Source organism: Chaetodon trifascialis, chromosome 1 (genome assembly GCF_039877785.1).
Source record: "Chaetodon trifascialis isolate fChaTrf1 chromosome 1, fChaTrf1.hap1, whole genome shotgun sequence".
Taxonomy (NCBI): Eukaryota; Metazoa; Chordata; class Actinopteri; order Chaetodontiformes; family Chaetodontidae; genus Chaetodon; species Chaetodon trifascialis.
The window spans coordinates 15,379,931-15,396,244 of NC_092056.1; the positions used below are offsets into that span (position 1 = coordinate 15,379,931).

General features: G+C 43.9%; 2 protein-coding genes across 2 annotated transcripts in view; one reads left to right on the forward strand and one right to left on the reverse strand.

Annotated features, from left to right (window-relative positions):
* The first annotated feature begins 1,299 nt into the window (after nucleotides 1-1,299).
* On the forward strand, nucleotides 1,300-3,242 carry marveld3 (MARVEL domain containing 3). The gene is made up of 3 exons (XM_070966769.1): nucleotides 1,300-1,715; nucleotides 1,876-1,973; nucleotides 2,446-3,242. The coding sequence occupies exons 1-3, from the start codon at nucleotides 1,480-1,482 to the stop codon at nucleotides 3,054-3,056; spliced, it is 945 nt and encodes a 314-aa protein (XP_070822870.1). The 5' UTR covers nucleotides 1,300-1,479; the 3' UTR covers nucleotides 3,057-3,242.
* A 4,758-nt stretch (nucleotides 3,243-8,000) lies between these two features.
* phlpp2 (PH domain and leucine rich repeat protein phosphatase 2) overlaps nucleotides 8,001-16,314 on the reverse strand; it is a 34,834-nt gene continuing 26,520 nt past the window's right edge. The window contains exons 10-19 of the mRNA XM_070968381.1: nucleotides 16,194-16,254; nucleotides 15,258-15,353; nucleotides 14,560-14,715; nucleotides 13,264-13,464; nucleotides 12,783-12,945; nucleotides 12,561-12,691; nucleotides 12,239-12,352; nucleotides 11,469-11,663; nucleotides 11,124-11,355; nucleotides 8,001-10,963 (exon numbers count right to left, since the gene is read on the reverse strand). Coding sequence (XP_070824482.1) covers nucleotides 9,677-10,963; nucleotides 11,124-11,355; nucleotides 11,469-11,663; nucleotides 12,239-12,352; nucleotides 12,561-12,691; nucleotides 12,783-12,945; nucleotides 13,264-13,464; nucleotides 14,560-14,715; nucleotides 15,258-15,353; nucleotides 16,194-16,254 — 2,636 coding nt within the window. The 3' untranslated portion in view covers nucleotides 8,001-9,676. The remainder of the gene's footprint in view (nucleotides 10,964-11,123; nucleotides 11,356-11,468; nucleotides 11,664-12,238; nucleotides 12,353-12,560; nucleotides 12,692-12,782; nucleotides 12,946-13,263; nucleotides 13,465-14,559; nucleotides 14,716-15,257; nucleotides 15,354-16,193; nucleotides 16,255-16,314) is intronic.

Genomic DNA, 16,314 nt, shown 5'->3' on the forward strand with positions numbered 1-16,314 from the left:
TATCAAAACTTCCCATCCAGTTATAAGCACATTTATTGCAGATATAAGCACAACTTCCTTCCTGTGACATGACCTCAAGATCAGGTAAAAGGCAGCACCTGACCTTTTCAGCTGATTTCATGTCAATTTAAATAGTTTTTAATTGGTCATGCAAAAATTTTGTTTCAGTAAGCACAAGCCAGTTCTCAGTAAGTCCTTGACTTTTGCTTGTTGCAAAACTACTAAAGAAGCAGAAAAGCCTGCCCTGTTCAGCACACACAGTAGTGGTTAATTGTGGTCACTAATAATTTACATTCATTGATGGGTTCCTGAAATAGGGATAACTTAAGAGGGAGCGGAGGGGCCTCTCTGTCTCTTGCATCATGAGCCCATCTCAGCTAGAAGTAGAGACTGAGCTCTTAACTTGAAAATGAAATTCCATCATCTTCTTATGGTCATGACTTGTATCAGATAATTGCACGAATATACACTAACAAGCGAATAAGTCCTCATGACATGGAGAAATCAAGCTTTTAAATGACATTTATTTTGAAATCTATCTAGAACTCGGAAATGCTGAAAATAGTGTCGCGGACTATTGCCACAAGCTTCACGATGGACGCGTGACCGCGTGCGCTGTCGTGTGCGTTCACGTCCGGGTTGGGGCATGAGTCGCACATTTTTTGTTTTTGCAAGTTGAGCACGACTGAAACAAATAATTTCTGATACCTTTTCCGGTCTAATTGAACTGTAGTGAAGTAGCCTGTGTCCTGTAATATCTGGATCACACTGACCAGTGAATTAAATGAAGCTGTCTGTAATCTGTCATTAACAGTATATAATGAAGTTTTTACAATACAATTCAATACAAAAATAGATGTACACATAGTATGCATCCAACAAACTATACATTTGAAAAATAAGCATAAAAAGTTTAAACTAGCCGTAGAAAGTTCACTGGATTTTTCCAGAAATTAGGTCGAAACTAGTAGGCGTGGCACAGCACAGGTGAGTGGCAGGAGAAGGAATTCCCAAACACAGGAAGCAGGTAAAGGTAAGCTCTTTCCTCTCGGTGTGGACGAAAACACGACCAAACTGTGTCCGCAGTCCAAAGGTAGGACATAATAATGTTTTCTCTTCGTATTATAATCGAAACACGAATGAGCTTAGCAGCAGAGGGGAGGTTGTGATGAATTGCTGGCCTCTTATGTGCGTGTTGACATAAAGTCGTATATAATCACGTAAAAATCTGATTTCATTGTTGACTTTATCATCTCTTCGTTTGTTCACTAAAATGTCCGTGGGGCCTAAAATCATCACCACCCTTCGTCTTTTGCTCGCTTCTTTATAAATGAAGAAACCTGTGTGTTTGGTCCTTCACCTCACTCAGCCGTTCATCTTCATTAAATGATCCTCCATGCTGCTTTACTGTCCACAGTGGCAGTTACAGACATGCAGGCCAAGTATCCACTTTGTTTATGAGGGTCTGTAATAGGATTCATGTCCATAATCTTCTTTTGTAGGCAGAGGAAGATGCCAGAGAGGGGAAGACAACATGAGCGGAGAGATGTGTATGCAGAGTACAAGAGCAGAGACTATTCACACAATGGAGACCACGCTTCATATGACAACAGAGGACACAACCAAAAGCCGAGAGACGTGGACGAGAGAGAGCCCACTGGGGACAGGAGGGCCAAACAAAACAGATATCATGACCATGAAGGACCCTCGAGACTGTAAGGGACTTCCTCTACAAGTCCCTGTATTCACCGTCATGTCTTCCACACACACTTTTCACTACATATGGGGGTTATTTATTTATATTTGTGAGGGGAAAGCATTTTTTAGCAACATAATGAATTCCATCTCACTGTCCAAATGGTATTGTCCTTGTAGGTCCAGAGAGACTTCAGTGTATCACTCTGAAGGGGAGTATTACGAGCGACAGCACAAACAAACGCTCTACAATCTCAGATACATCCTAACCAGTAGAGGCAAGTATGTTTATGTCTGACTACTTCTGTGAAATGTTAGCTGCAGTCAAAGTCGTGCTTGTCAGCGTGGACGATTTGTAGAATTTGTTTGGATGTTTTTTGGGGGGGTTTTATATTTACTATGGACTCTTTATACTATAATATACCATTATGTGATTTATGTCATAAGGGCTGAGTTGGAACAAGCTCAGGATTTACCCTTAATTTGTATACAAAAAGTCAGAAAACAGTGAAAAATGCCCACAGGACTTGGGTTATTTATTAAAATGTCTTGTTTTATGCAGGCAACAGTCCCAAAACCCAAAGATATTCGGTTTATTATGATCCATGACAAAGAAAATCAGCCAATCCAGTGACCAGAAACTGTCACCAGCTAATATTTGGCATTTTTGCTTGACAAAATTCAGCTCTGGTCTCGCTGTCGCTATGAATTCATGTCAGCGTTGTGCGTACTGGATCCTTTGTCTCGCAGGTCTCTGCCAGATTATGGAGCTGTTTTTGAACCTGCTTATCGTCATCTGTGCCGGAGTGCCGTACAGCAACAACGGGGGTTACCGTGACCTGGCCAGCCTTGGCGGGGTCTACTATTATCACTTTGGTGGAGCCAATGCTTTCACTGGAGCCGATGCAGACCGGGTGAAGGAGCTGGACCGGCTGTTCCATCAGCTCAAGCGGCCTCCGTACGTCTTCACCATGGCCTGCGGTGGGGTTTTGATGATCTACGCCTGTGCCATGCTTGCCCTGGGGATTTTCAGAGTTCCTTATCGCTGGCCCCCTGTGCTGCTAGGGGAGGCTCTGCTGAACCTCCTGATTGGCCTGGGCTACATCCCAGCACTCGCCTTCTACTTTATTAAGCTGCAGGAAACTTACAACGATCCCGTCTGTAAAGAGAGAGAGCAGATGTACAAGAGCAAAGGGCACAAAGGCTTTGAGTGCCAGTTTCACGGTGCAGATATCGCAGGAGGGCTCTTCGGGGTGCTGGGGGTGTTTGTTTTCATCTTTGGTGCAGTGCTAGCCGTCAGAGCGTTCAGGTCAGTGCGGGAGCTGAAGAAGCAGAGGACGAACGAGGACAATCGTTTTTAAGCTGGCTTTTCTCCTCGACATCCTGGGATTGAGTAGAAATCCCTGTGACGAGACAACATGCGAGGTCTTGTCACACTGGGTGTAACTGTGTTCACTCTTGTGGAATCTGTGAATTTGTATCTACTTTTTATCTTTTTATCCTTTGAACAAGTTTTTTCTAACTTGATTTTATAAAATGCTTTTTTTATTCCCACCACTTTTCCCATTTACATACCTGTGTACTGTGTCTGTTACATTTTTTAATGTGGTTATAATAAACAACTCAAATTGTACATAAATTATTGCTTTATTACTAATTTCTCAATTTTGGCCACAAATCCATGATATCCATGAAAATTATATCCATCCATCCATTTTCTATGCCGCTTATCCCTTTCGGGGTCGCGGGGGGGCCGGAGCCTATCTCGGCTGTCAACGGGCGAGAGGCGGGGTACACTTTGGACCGGTCGCCAGCCGATTGCAGGGCACATACACACACCATTCACACTCACACCTAGGGGCAATTTGGAGTCACCAATCAACCTAATGAGCATGTTTTGGTCTGTGGAAGGAGAGAACCCATGCATGCACGGGAAGAACATGCAAACTTCACACAGATAGGCCCGACCCGGGAATCGAACCTGCGACATTCTTGCTGTGAGGCAAGCGCACTACCTGCTGCGCCACCGTGCAGCCCGCCACAAATCATAAACAGTTCCATTCTAAAAAAAAAAAAAGTGAGTGAGTAAAGTAAGTTCTTAAACTTACTTTACTATTAAACTTTACTATTAAGAACAAGGTTGTCTGATATGCTACCCAGGAACAGTCAGGCGGCGTTTCACTGAGGTCTTTTGAGGTCAAATAATGCCTGTTCCAGTCAGAAACCACTGGATCTCAGCCTGTTGATCATTTATCCTGGCAGCTGGATCCTGGCACAGAGGGTTCAGTGTTGTCTTGTGACTTTAAGTTTTAATTTCTACATTTAAAACTGATAAAATCTTCAAATATCCACAGCATTGTGACTGATGGTTCTTCCATTGAGCTCCAGTATCCTTCCATTTTTCCATTTTTTTTTAGACTTGGAAGAGTTTGACTTTATTCCTCCTTTAAGGTCTTACATCCCCAGAAGAAAAAAATATTTAATTTCATCACATTTAAGATTATTTCTCCTGGTAATTTGTATACTAGAGTTCAGGGTGCCATTCTGAGCCTCACCAACAGATGGCACATCTACTGGAATTTACTCATGACTTCAACACATGGAACTTGATTTTGCTTGTGCAGTGGTTCATGCTCTCTGTTCTGATTCATTTTCTTCATCTGTGTACTGCTGACAAAGGAAGATAAATGACATAATAAACTGTCTTACACTGACCAAAAAGCCACTTAGATGATATTTATTGGCATGAAATCATCATAAAAATGGTGATCAAAGTGGACACTGGACAAAAAAAATTCACAGTAAAAAGTTTTATTGCTACTTGGCTTAAAGTTAATTCAAAAACAGCTTGTCTGCTCAAAACTAATGATAGCAGCATTTCAAATAAAACAACAACCATCTTCCACTCTCAGAGTTCAAGGGGGTACAATTCTGTCTGATACGCAGCAAAAGTGTTCATTGTTAGTCCTGTTCCTAAATGATAAACCTTGAAACTATCAAACAGAAAACCAAATTTTCGCAGGAATCTGCATGCTAGAATAAAAACCTAAAAATATTAGATATGCTCCGTTTTGTACAAATAAATCACATTTTGAATGATCTCTATGCTTTTATGTTGATTTATATTCAGGGCATGCTTTCAACATTAAATACAGTTATAGTTAGTACCTTCAAATAAAGTACCGTAATGAGTGATCGTTGTCTGTAGAATCCCAATCACTTTAAATTCTGTTAGTGGAGAGGGAAATATAAATTTGCATGAAACAATGAAGTACAAAAATAAACGTCGGCTTCTTGGCATCGAGAAAAAAATACTCAAGCATTTCTAGAAAATAATGTACAGAAAGGAACCGTGAGATTAAACCATGGCTACTTTGGTCACATGTTAAACAACCGGAGCGTCTTCCATCAGTTTCATTCACCATATTCACGCAGAAAGTACAGTCAATCCGTTACTCACACGGGCATGCATACACTTACTGTACGTGTGCACTTAAGCTTCATGTAACACACACACACACAAACACACACACACACACACACACACACACACACACACACACACACACACACACACACACACACACACACACAAACAGTTTGCAAACATAGTTGTACAGGGAGCTTGTTGAGTTGTGCAGAGAGGAAACGATCCCTTACAGTTAACACATAAGTCAGCAGTTTAAAAAACAAAAAAACACTGACAGTGTAGCCCACTCAGTGCACATACCCTCTATTTCAGTGCACAAAGGGGATTATGAGCATTATACTACTGGACCCCCTCCACTAAAGAATTAAAGGGAATATTTAAGCCAATGCACTGTACCCTGTGCTCCCTCTCCCTGTATCTGTGCATACAGTCGGCATATGTACATGCACACTGCTTAGTCTACTGATGGATTATTATTCAAATATACTTCATGTTGGAAATGTATATTAGACAGGACAGTGGGCGAATATATGGCATCATCCAGAAGACAGACTGGGTGAATGAACAATGAGTGTACAACCGTATACAAAAACTGACCAAGACGGGTTTGAGAAGCTCTAAATGCAGCAGTGCGATGCAGCCCCGGCCTGACAAGGCCAACTGGGACCAAACTAATACAACTACAATGCAAATGAGCCAAAGGAACGGACATGGAATAATAAAGGAACAATGCAACTTACACACACAATCTCAATGACATACATCACACGTACATCAGCCAATATTCATTTTCAGACATATTGAGAAATGTGATTCTTGTAGTTTCAGGTGATGGAAAATGAAACGCTGATAAACATATATACTGTATGTACAGTTGACACTTTGCATATTTGTATGAGTGAATTCCCAACATCTGTTGTGAACACCACCACTTTGTATTAAACCTTAAAGAAAGTCCCACTCCTCCTCCTCCTCAAACGTGTTTCAGACGTATGCCAGTATTATTCACAATCATCATCTGTCTTACAGCCTTACAGCTCCTCCTGTGGCAGGTGCACCTGCAGTGCCCATCCATGTTTCACTGCCATCGGTCCAGATGCACGACGCTGTGTGTGGGTTCTGACAGTGGAGGTCTGGCCACCGTCAGAACCACAGAGAGTCCCAGGTGTTTGGCATCTCAGACACTGCACAGCCTCATCAATAAAGTGACTGGAAACAAACTCTTAGCCTCAGTGTAAAATATGAGTTCTGAGTTGTGAATAAACATAATGAAGGCAAGACTAGCTCCTCCATGTGAATCGTAATAATTATGATCTGGTGTTTTCATTAAATGTAATAATCATGGAGGAATTCCAAAAACTATTTTCAGGTATGCCAGACGTTTAGAAACCGATCAGCCCGATGTTCCAATCAAATATCAATAATGGATATAAATAATGCAAAATATGCACAATAGCTGCATTTCCTCATTTTCTGCCAGGAGGGGGCCCCAAAAATCCATCCATCCATTATCTATACCGCCTATCCCTTTCGGGGTTGCGGGGGGCTGGAGCCTATCCCAGCTACAATGGGCGAGAGGCGGGGTACACCCTGAACCGGTCGCCAGCCGATTGCAGGGCCACATGCAAAGACAGACAAACATTCACACTCACACTCACACCTACGGACAATTTAGAGTCATCAATTAACCTAATGAGCATGTTTTTGGTCTGTGGGAGGAAGCCGGAGTACCCGGAGAGAACCCACACATGCACGGGAAGAACATGCAAACTTCACACAGAAAGGCCCCGCCTGACCTGGGGATCAAACCGGCAACCTCCTTGCTGTGAGGCACGCGCACTACCTGCTGCGCCACCGTGCAGCCCGGCCCCAAAAATGAACATCTTTATACAGCATGACTAACGTTGACAGACAGTGTTTAATAGTGTAGTTAAGAATGTATATTAAGTACATTAAACTGTTTGTGGTGCTGATGGTGAAAATTTAAATATCAGTCAAGACATTCTGTAAAATTCAGATGTCATTGGAAGCAAGCAAAAAAAAAAGTTTTTATAAAATCAGAAATGTTTGTCATATCAAAAGCACACCAAAGTGACTGTTGCTCATTATTTGTCATTATGTCATGTTACATTATCACCATTACCGTTGGCTATGTATTCTCAAACAAGAGGTGATATGTTGGGCCGAGGGAAGCCACAATAATCGCAGCGCACTACATTGATCAATCGCTCATATATTAAACTCAAATATACGTGACTCTGAATATCTCTATTTTCTCTGTACAAAGTGCTTTCAACAGTGTTGCTTTCAAGAGACAAAAACTTGCAAATAACGAGAAAACAGTCAGACTCACACATCAATTAAGGCTTCATCACTGACAAATCACTCATTCCTGCGGAGCAAAGAAAGGATGGGGGATGGGGGGTGGGGGGTGGGGGGTGGGGGGCTGTTAATAAAGAACACCCCCAGAGATAAAGACCTCTGCCACAAACAGAACACGAGTGGGATGAAACAAAGGGCTTCTCCTTTCAAAAATATTGAGTAGTGTTACTTTAAGGCTAAAAGGGAAAACGGAAAGGTCCAGCTATGCAACAGCTGTGGAATGCAAGAACTACACCACCACCAGCTCGGAGTGGCAACCAAAAATATACATCTGATGTAGTAATCACTGACATGAGCAATTACCCAACTTTGGCCTTCTTATAACCACAGCAGCCCCAGCAGAGCTGCTTTCTCTTTTGGCACAAGGTGGGGAGGTTCAGGAGTGGACAAATGGAGATTTCTGGCGCTGCATAATATTTACCTGACAATTCAAATGACGATAATATCTTACTTTCAGCTGAGAAAAATTCGATATGTATGACTTAATGGGAAAAAATGCAATACTGAACCAGTGTGTTCTTATGGCAGTACCTTCCACTGCTGCTGCACTAATAATAATCACTGTGTGAGCTGAATTCAACAGAAGCACCGCCCCCTGATCACGAGACAGCATGCATGCAGTGTGTGAGCGTAAAAGAGAGCCATATCAAAGTACAGCAAGACATGACTTGTCTCTATGTCCCAAATGTCTGACCATACTAGTAGAACTGTGAGTTCTGCCTGTGACATCTTGTGTGCACAGACAGAAGAAAAGAGGGATCTGTTTAGAATGGCCTGAAAATAACACAGCCTGAAAATCATCTGGATGTGTGGGCTGCGCATTAGAGAGCTAAGCTGAAAAAAGATTCGCTAAGATGTAAAAAATGTCAGTAACTGAATGAGCCTGCAAGAACATGGATGGATGTTCACCAATTTAAAAGGGGAAGCAGCCTCCAAAGTTTAGATATGCTAAAAAGGTACAATGTTAGTACAAGGGGAGATATTTCGTAATATACAGTACATACAAATACTGCATCTATCCTTCATCTCTTGTAATAAATCACTTTTGTGCCTTGACTGGTTTGTTCAAATGATATGAGACATCCAGGCGTCTCCAGTCCATGATCCAGTGACCATAAAACGGACAAAGTTTAAAATAAACTTTTACTTTCCTGTGTAGTTTTTAAGGAGACCGCTTGATCATGCACTGTCACAGATTATACCGTTAAATGGATTTTTGAATTCTACAACACATCCGCTCTGTACAGTTGACTTTGATATTATTTTTGACAGCTATTCAAAACGCATCACTCTAAATAGCAACACTTTTCAATCTCGATGTCAGAAGCTCAAGCGCAGCACGTTGGTTGGCTGCAAGTTGTGAGTGTGTACTATACTGTATAGAATTAATTTATCCTATATAGAATATTCTATACATACTGCGTGGGAATGTTAAAAATAAAACCCGACCATACTGGTTTGATGTGAATGCAGTTAGTTTGTTTTCACATCTTCTGGTTTTATGTGCCTTACAAGCATTTGTACCATCTGATTTCCATTGTAAGCCACAGGAAGAGGAGGAGAGCAGAAGCTGTGCCAGTGCTGGTCTCTTGGAGACACTGTCCCTCCTCCAAATTTAACTAACAAGCTCACGTCCCCAAACGCAGCCTGGATGTCCGGGAGCTCTAGGCTGAGACGTCTGCAGTAGGCACTTTTTCAAGTTTCAGTCACAGGGCTTCTCTCCAGGACCTGAGAGACCACGGAGCCCCTGGAGAGGAGATTTGACCGTACTGAACACAATTCTGAACACACCCTCAAGATTGCTTGCTTTCCAAGTAAAGGGAAATGTTGCTGACATGTTTAAACACATGAGGTATCCCATTTCAAGTCAGGCTTGTTTTGGTCTATGGAAGCCATTCTTTTCACAACGTCATGTTACAAACTGGGATCTCGGTCGCCCCGATTTCCTTGGATACTAAGACCGTGCACAGAAACCTTTTTTTTTAACCTCACATTAATGGCACAGCCTCACTTGCTGACTCTGTGTCCCACCAGTTTTTCTTGTCCTCACAGAAGATCTGAATGGCAACTTGAGTTGGAATATCTCACATGTATGAGAAAAATCTCCTCTTCTCTGGAATGGCACAATCACAGAATTGCAGCCACGCGGCACTGTGCTGTGTCCCTCCTCTAGAGGGCGGTATCATAGACTTCCTGCTGTAGGATGGGAACTGGGCCGGGACCTGGGACCAGGCTGGAGGCAAACGCAGGCGGGTGCGGATGATCCCACACCGGATCTTTTAAGCAAGGGGGTATGGATGTTAAGGAGGGGCCTGAGACAAGAGGGCTCTGACCCCTTAGCTGCTCCCTGACTTCCTGCTCCAGACTAGGAGGCACAATGAGCTGGTCCTCAGGGTCCTGCTGTGCTGGGGCAGTGAAGTAGCCAGACTTCTTCTTCGGAGCCTCCAGGGCCACCTCAATCAGATTGTGGCTGTCCTCAGGGGCAACCACAGAGCCATTGGACAGCTTCTTCCCAAACAGGCTGGATGTGGAAGGCGACTTCTTCAGGTCGGCAATCTCTCTCCCACAGACAGCCAGAAGGCAGCCGTTTGTGGCAGAAACTACCACGCTGTTCTGTCGGCGCATTTTGCCATTGGGATAGTCAGAGCCTCTCTTTTCAAGGTCCAAGTCTTTGGGGCTCTCAGGGGCCCCCGAGCGCAGCTGAAAAGCACAGCAGTGAATGTCTACTTCCACTTCTAACTTGCTGCCATTGGAGATAACGCCCTCCAGAGGCGCTTCGTCATCACTGTCCAACCCGTTGTCAGACTGGTTACTCGAGAACGTAGCACAAGAGGGCTGCCGCTGGAATAGGCCTGGGTGGGTTCCCGGCCCAGCTGAGCCTGGCACCATGATCCCACACAGTGTAGGAGCAGGGTGTAGGCTGCAGCGTCTCTCTGGGCGGGATGCAGGGCCAGAGGATGGGTGCTCGTCCGAGGCGGTGGACCCTGCCTCGCTGCCCACCTCTGAGGCTGATGTCTCACTGTTGAACTCAGAGACAACACCACTGCTAGATGAAAGGGTGGCCGGGTCAGTAGGGCCTGGGGTCACGGACACAGGCACAGGGGTGGGAGGGGGACCCCGTGGTTCAGTGGTGGAGACCGGCGGCTCACAGGTACAGCTGTCTTCACTAATGTGCAGAGATACGACCACAGCTTCGATGTTGTCCTTGCAACCGTAACTCTGGGCGAGTGAACACAGCTTCTTGGCAGCAGCGCGAGGATCCCGCACAGCCTGCACAGTGCACACGGCCTCTTGGTAGGAGACCCGTTCAAACAGCGCTCGGTTACCCAGGATCAAGAACTCATCCTGGGAACAGAGAGGCTCAGTGTGCACCCAGGGCTTTGGAAGTACCCAGGGAGACAGATAAGAGCAGCCCAGCAGGCGAGAGCAGCATGTGACGCCACTCACTTTGTTATCCTGTAAAACAGAAGTGCCATTAGAATTGTAGATGAGCGTACACCCTCATAACACATACACCCCTGAACATGACGATGCACATTAACACTGGATCAAAAGTTCTAAATAATGGCTCTAGTATAAAAACAGGAACCCAGCATACAGAGAAGCTGTGCATTACCTCGGTAATAATGGCTTTACTGAGCTTAACTCTGTCCATCTCCTCAGTGCAGTTCTCCAAGCTGTAAACTTTGGAGAGAGGCACCGGTCGGCCATCCCGGCACAACACTGCCTGGCAGGTGCCCACATTGGCCACAGTGAGGCTGAAGTAGCCTCCTGGATCGGAAGGCTCATGGTGAATATAACACAGCAAGGCAGAAGCACCCAGTTTCTGGCCAGCCATACCCAGTTTCCTGTTGCATACAGACACAAACAAAGCTGCTGACAAATGCTGACAAAGTCACAGGTAGCAGTGTGATTATTAGATGTATTAATAAAGGCTGACATTTAAAAAAATCTGTCTTACCTGTGTGAGGTGAGGAAAGTGTTGCACATATACACACTGTCAACACTGGAGTGCTGCAGCTCCTCGCACAGCACATCTCCCATGGTGCACTGCAGCAGCCGAGGTACTTCCTCGTTGCGGTCTCCATCAAAGATACCATAACAAGCTTCCACACCATCTCCAAAACGGTCTACTGCCAGCACGGATACGCACAACCTGTCCCCAGCAATAGATGGGCATTAGCACACAGACCTCATACATACTTCAGCATGCAACACTGCAGCTCCAGGTCAAGGGAAATGAGCGAGGGGTGGCAGCTGTCAATAGACACTGCTCTGTAGACCCCTGTGGTGGCCATGACCCTGGAGGAGCAGCCAGGCATACTGGGCTCTCAACAGTGATACACTTTGCAACATTGTTAATTTAATCCAATGGAATTATCAAGATTCACTGCACCAGCCACTCTGAAAAAAGGTCCATTGACCACTCGGATGCCTGCGTTAGGTGCCTGCTAATGATTCAGATATTGACTCCACCTGCTCTGTGCTTGTACAGCAACATCCAAACAGAAAAAAATACAGTATGCACCAAAACAAGATTTAAAGAGGAAGTGACAAGCTAAAGATATAGACTACAAAGACTGGCTGGAGGATGACACTGAATGAAAACTTCATGAGACTTCCCTGTTTACACGTATATAGAAATTTGAACAAATCATGCAGCAGTTGCAGAAAATATTTATTTTCACAAACAAGCACAGAAAACACACAGAAAGACAAATCAGTACCCACTTGTTCCTTTGCCCGCTCATTTCGGAGTAACCGTGATTCCATGGAGTGGAGGCACTCAGCACGTCTCCTGCTGCCGTGGTGGACTTCTGATCTAATTTGAGGGTGGTGATGTGACTAAAAAAGGAGAAGATATACAGTAGGAAATATTCGAAATGATGCAACGTTTCCTGCACCAGCAGTAACACATCCATATCATATTCTTATACGCTGCACATATCCCTCCAGTACGTTTCCAGACAACTACAGAATCTAAAGCCGAGGCACTGGGGCTCATATTATATGCTGATGAATGTATTAAACTGGTTCAGGTTTTGTGACTCACCTGAACAGGTTGAGGGTTTTGTGTTCCAGCATCAGGCTGCTGTTGCCTGTCAGGTCGAGCTCTTGCAGCGTGGCAGGAAGCGAGTCAGGCAGCTGGATCTCAGTCAGCTCATTACAGCTTAGATCTACGAGCTACACATGTACAAAACACACATGAGCGGACACAGGCTAAACACAATCATGCACTCACTGGTCAGGCAAATGAAAGCAGAATGAGTCTGACCTTGATCTCAGGCAGGTTGAGGATCTCTGGGAAGACAGTAATGTGGTTGGAGTGTGCTATGAGGGTGTGTAGTCTCTTACAGCTGGACACAGTGGAGGGGATAGTCTTTAGCTTGTTGCCACTTAGATTTAGCTCCTCCAGCTGTTCCAGTTTACTCAGCTTACTAAAGACACACAAATAGAGAACTTAGATTATAAATATTACTAACTGTAAATACCCTCTTGGGCTCTCAAAACATACAGGAAGGGCTTTGCAGAAGGTGGAAAGACAAGAGAAGTGCCAATTGATACAATGAAACGAATAAAACGAAAAAGGATAAAAGATGAGACAATAAAAACAGACACAATGCAATAAACAGGAAAAGCAATAAAAAAGTTGAATGACAGGCACTCTATAAAAGTTTATAAGAATGACCTTTGTTAAGTAATTCCTAAGCCACAGATCACTTATTAAACATTGACTGACGTGAAAGGTAACACACCTGGCAGGAAAAGAGAGCAGCTGGTTGTAGGCGATGTGAAGGACCCGCAGGTTCTGGTGTCCTACCAACAGAGCACCGCAGTTCTCATTCAGGTTGTTCCCCGTCAGGTAGAGCTCCTGGAGTGTGCTGAGACTTTCCTCTGATTGGCTGCTGGGAGGAATATTTTCCAGGGCATTGGCTGACACATTTAAGTATTTTAGGCTGTGGAAGGCAAATAAAAACAAGAGAAGCATTAGTTTAAGTAGAAATGAACGCTGCACAATACGTCGCAGACAAGATTGCATCACCCAATCCGGTCTCATTGCCAGTACACATTCAATCAGGGAAACTGGCAGCTTATTACAAAATGGGAGATATTGGATTGTCACATTTAAGGTCAAAATTAATCCAGCCAACTTGAACTGATATTCAGTTAAGTAGCAGCGTGATTAATATTGCATTATCTCGACAATAGTCACAGCTACAGTACTGGCCATATTATAACAATATAAGGTGCAAGTATGTAAGTACAAGCCACCTGTTAAGTGCAGACTGCTGGCCATAGAGCAGTCTGAGTGCGGGGATAAATATGGATGCTTGAGATGTGAGTTTAAGGCTTTTAAGCCTCTTTTAGGGGCTTTTCTTATTCCTATTCTTATTCTCACTGTTCTGAGGGTACATCTAGGCACAGGCTGTTAATTTATCCCTGCAAGTGGAGCATTGATTTACATAGTGTTGAACCTGCACAGAGAGGGGGGGCAGCAATTTGAGCCCCAGCAGTTCTTATGTAATTGGTGTTGTTAAGTCATTGTCTGTGCGTGTCACATTGTGGCTTTTACAATTCAGTGTCTGCACAAATATGAATACGTGAAAAGTGTTCGTTATCAGCCTCGTTTCTGAAGCCATATGTCGTTTCCATCGGTTCTGTGTGCAACTGCTTCCCCTTGTAAGCTGTGCAGCTCTTAGACCCATCATGCACAAAGCAGTCCCTGCCATCATGTCTCAGCATTAGAGACAGTAAAGCACATTAGAGCATTTGAACTGCTAATGGGTGTTAAGTGATTTACCACACAGGAAATAGGAGGGTGAATGAAGCTCCAGTTACAGCCCGGAACACTCCACTGATCTTGACCACGATTCCTACATACAACCACCCCCAAAACGATGAGCTGTGATACAATAACTGCCAACTGCAACCACACAGGTAAAAGTTTTAAAGCAGGGGAACCAGCTGCTAAAGGACTAACGTGAAAAGTGTCGAGGACAAAACAGAAAAGGAAACAGAAAGATAGAGAGAAAAAGGGCTGACAGACTCACTTTAAGGCCTTGTAAAACAGACTCTCAGGGAGCTCGGCTAGCTTGTTGTGCTGGAGGTCTAGGGCTTCCAGAGGGATGTGGTCAAGTAGGTCAGGCACTCTCTGCAAACGATTGTTCCCCGCCAGTAGCTTTCTCAAACTCAAGCTGTTGAGCAGTCTGTCAGAGGCCAGAAGAGACATTAGACAGAATAGACAAAAAAAAACAAAAACTGAAGAACCCATGCTGACGAATACATCAGTGACCTTTTCAGCTTGGCTGCCTAAACACAGCGGCTTTTTATTCTCTCCTGAAACCATCACACAGGTCATGAGAGGGCTCAGCGGACAGAGGAATATTATCTCATTTGCAAAAGCTTCTCTGATGTTTCGTTCAAATGCAAATGTCTGTGTTGAGTGTTGGCAGCGAATGATAACTCGAGCACTATATTTTACAGTCGCAATACGAAGACATAAACTGCCTTACACAAAGAGACTAATAGCATCTGTTGTATTTGGGCCTTGTTCTTTCCATCATTCCACAACCAAGAGTGAGCAGTTACAAAGCATGGCCACATGTAATGTGACACCTGGTCTTCTAATTCTGGACAAGACAGCCATGTGTTTATTACATGAGGTTCACTGCATTCAAGTTATGCAACATGAAAAATAAAGGTTTCAGTGGAAAAGGTTCAGGATTAACAACAGAATAAGGTCAGTGACCTGGAAGGAAGCTCAGACAGAAGGTTGTGCGTGACATCCAGCATCTCAATTTTTCTGCAGTCACACACCCAGTCCGGAAGGTACTCCAAAAGGTTCCTGTCTCAACACACACACACGAAGTCACACACATTGAAAGAGACATACGCAAACACTGAGACTGAGCGTTACAGTTGAACAAACGGGTTTGAAATCATAGTAAACAGGAGGAGGAATTAACATCCTCCAGGGTTATTTAAGCATGCAAATGGTCTCCGTGTGCATTTTAATAAATGATAAAAAGGAGTTTCCACGGTCAGTCCTGGAGGTTCACTGATGTTTCTCACACTGGCTGCAGTTCATCTCATTTAACCCCTGACATACTGACATTTACTCTACATAAATAGGCCTTCAGCCTGCATGACAAAAATTAAGTAGAATGAAATGTTACCTCAGGTTTGTGAGGTTCATTACCTTAAAATAGGGTGTTTTTTCCAGCCTTAAAGTCAATCTAACACTGAATTTGCTTAGAATCCTTTCAGTAACACAGTAATTGACATAGTAACTAACATAGCAGCTTTGTATATACTGCAGATGTGCCATTGGTCCTTGGGCGGTGTGACAAATAAGTGTGAAGCCCAAAGAAAATTATCTGGAATCTGTGCAAGAAGAAACTGAAGGCACGAGAGCAGAGGACGAGAAGAAATGTTTTCTATACATCATTTCAATCTGGAAACACCAACCTGATAGATTTTCTGAATTACACCAAGTACATTTCACAGAATACTTGTTTTGATGTTGTCGGGTATTGATTCTCCAAGTCAGTATTCAATATCATTTACACCTCCACTAAGCACTGTGTACGACTAGATAAATGAACAATAAGATCCTATTTTTAGACATCAGAGCATCTGTGAACACAGAGACCATAGCCACTTCTTAGTCCCGACCAGAACTCACTGTGATAGGTCCATGTGTGTCAGCTGGTTAGGGACTGGATAGATGTTGACTGTTGCAAGGCCTGTAGGCAGATAAACAGCAATCAGCAGCTAAACATCTGGGCCATTCATATGTGTGTTTA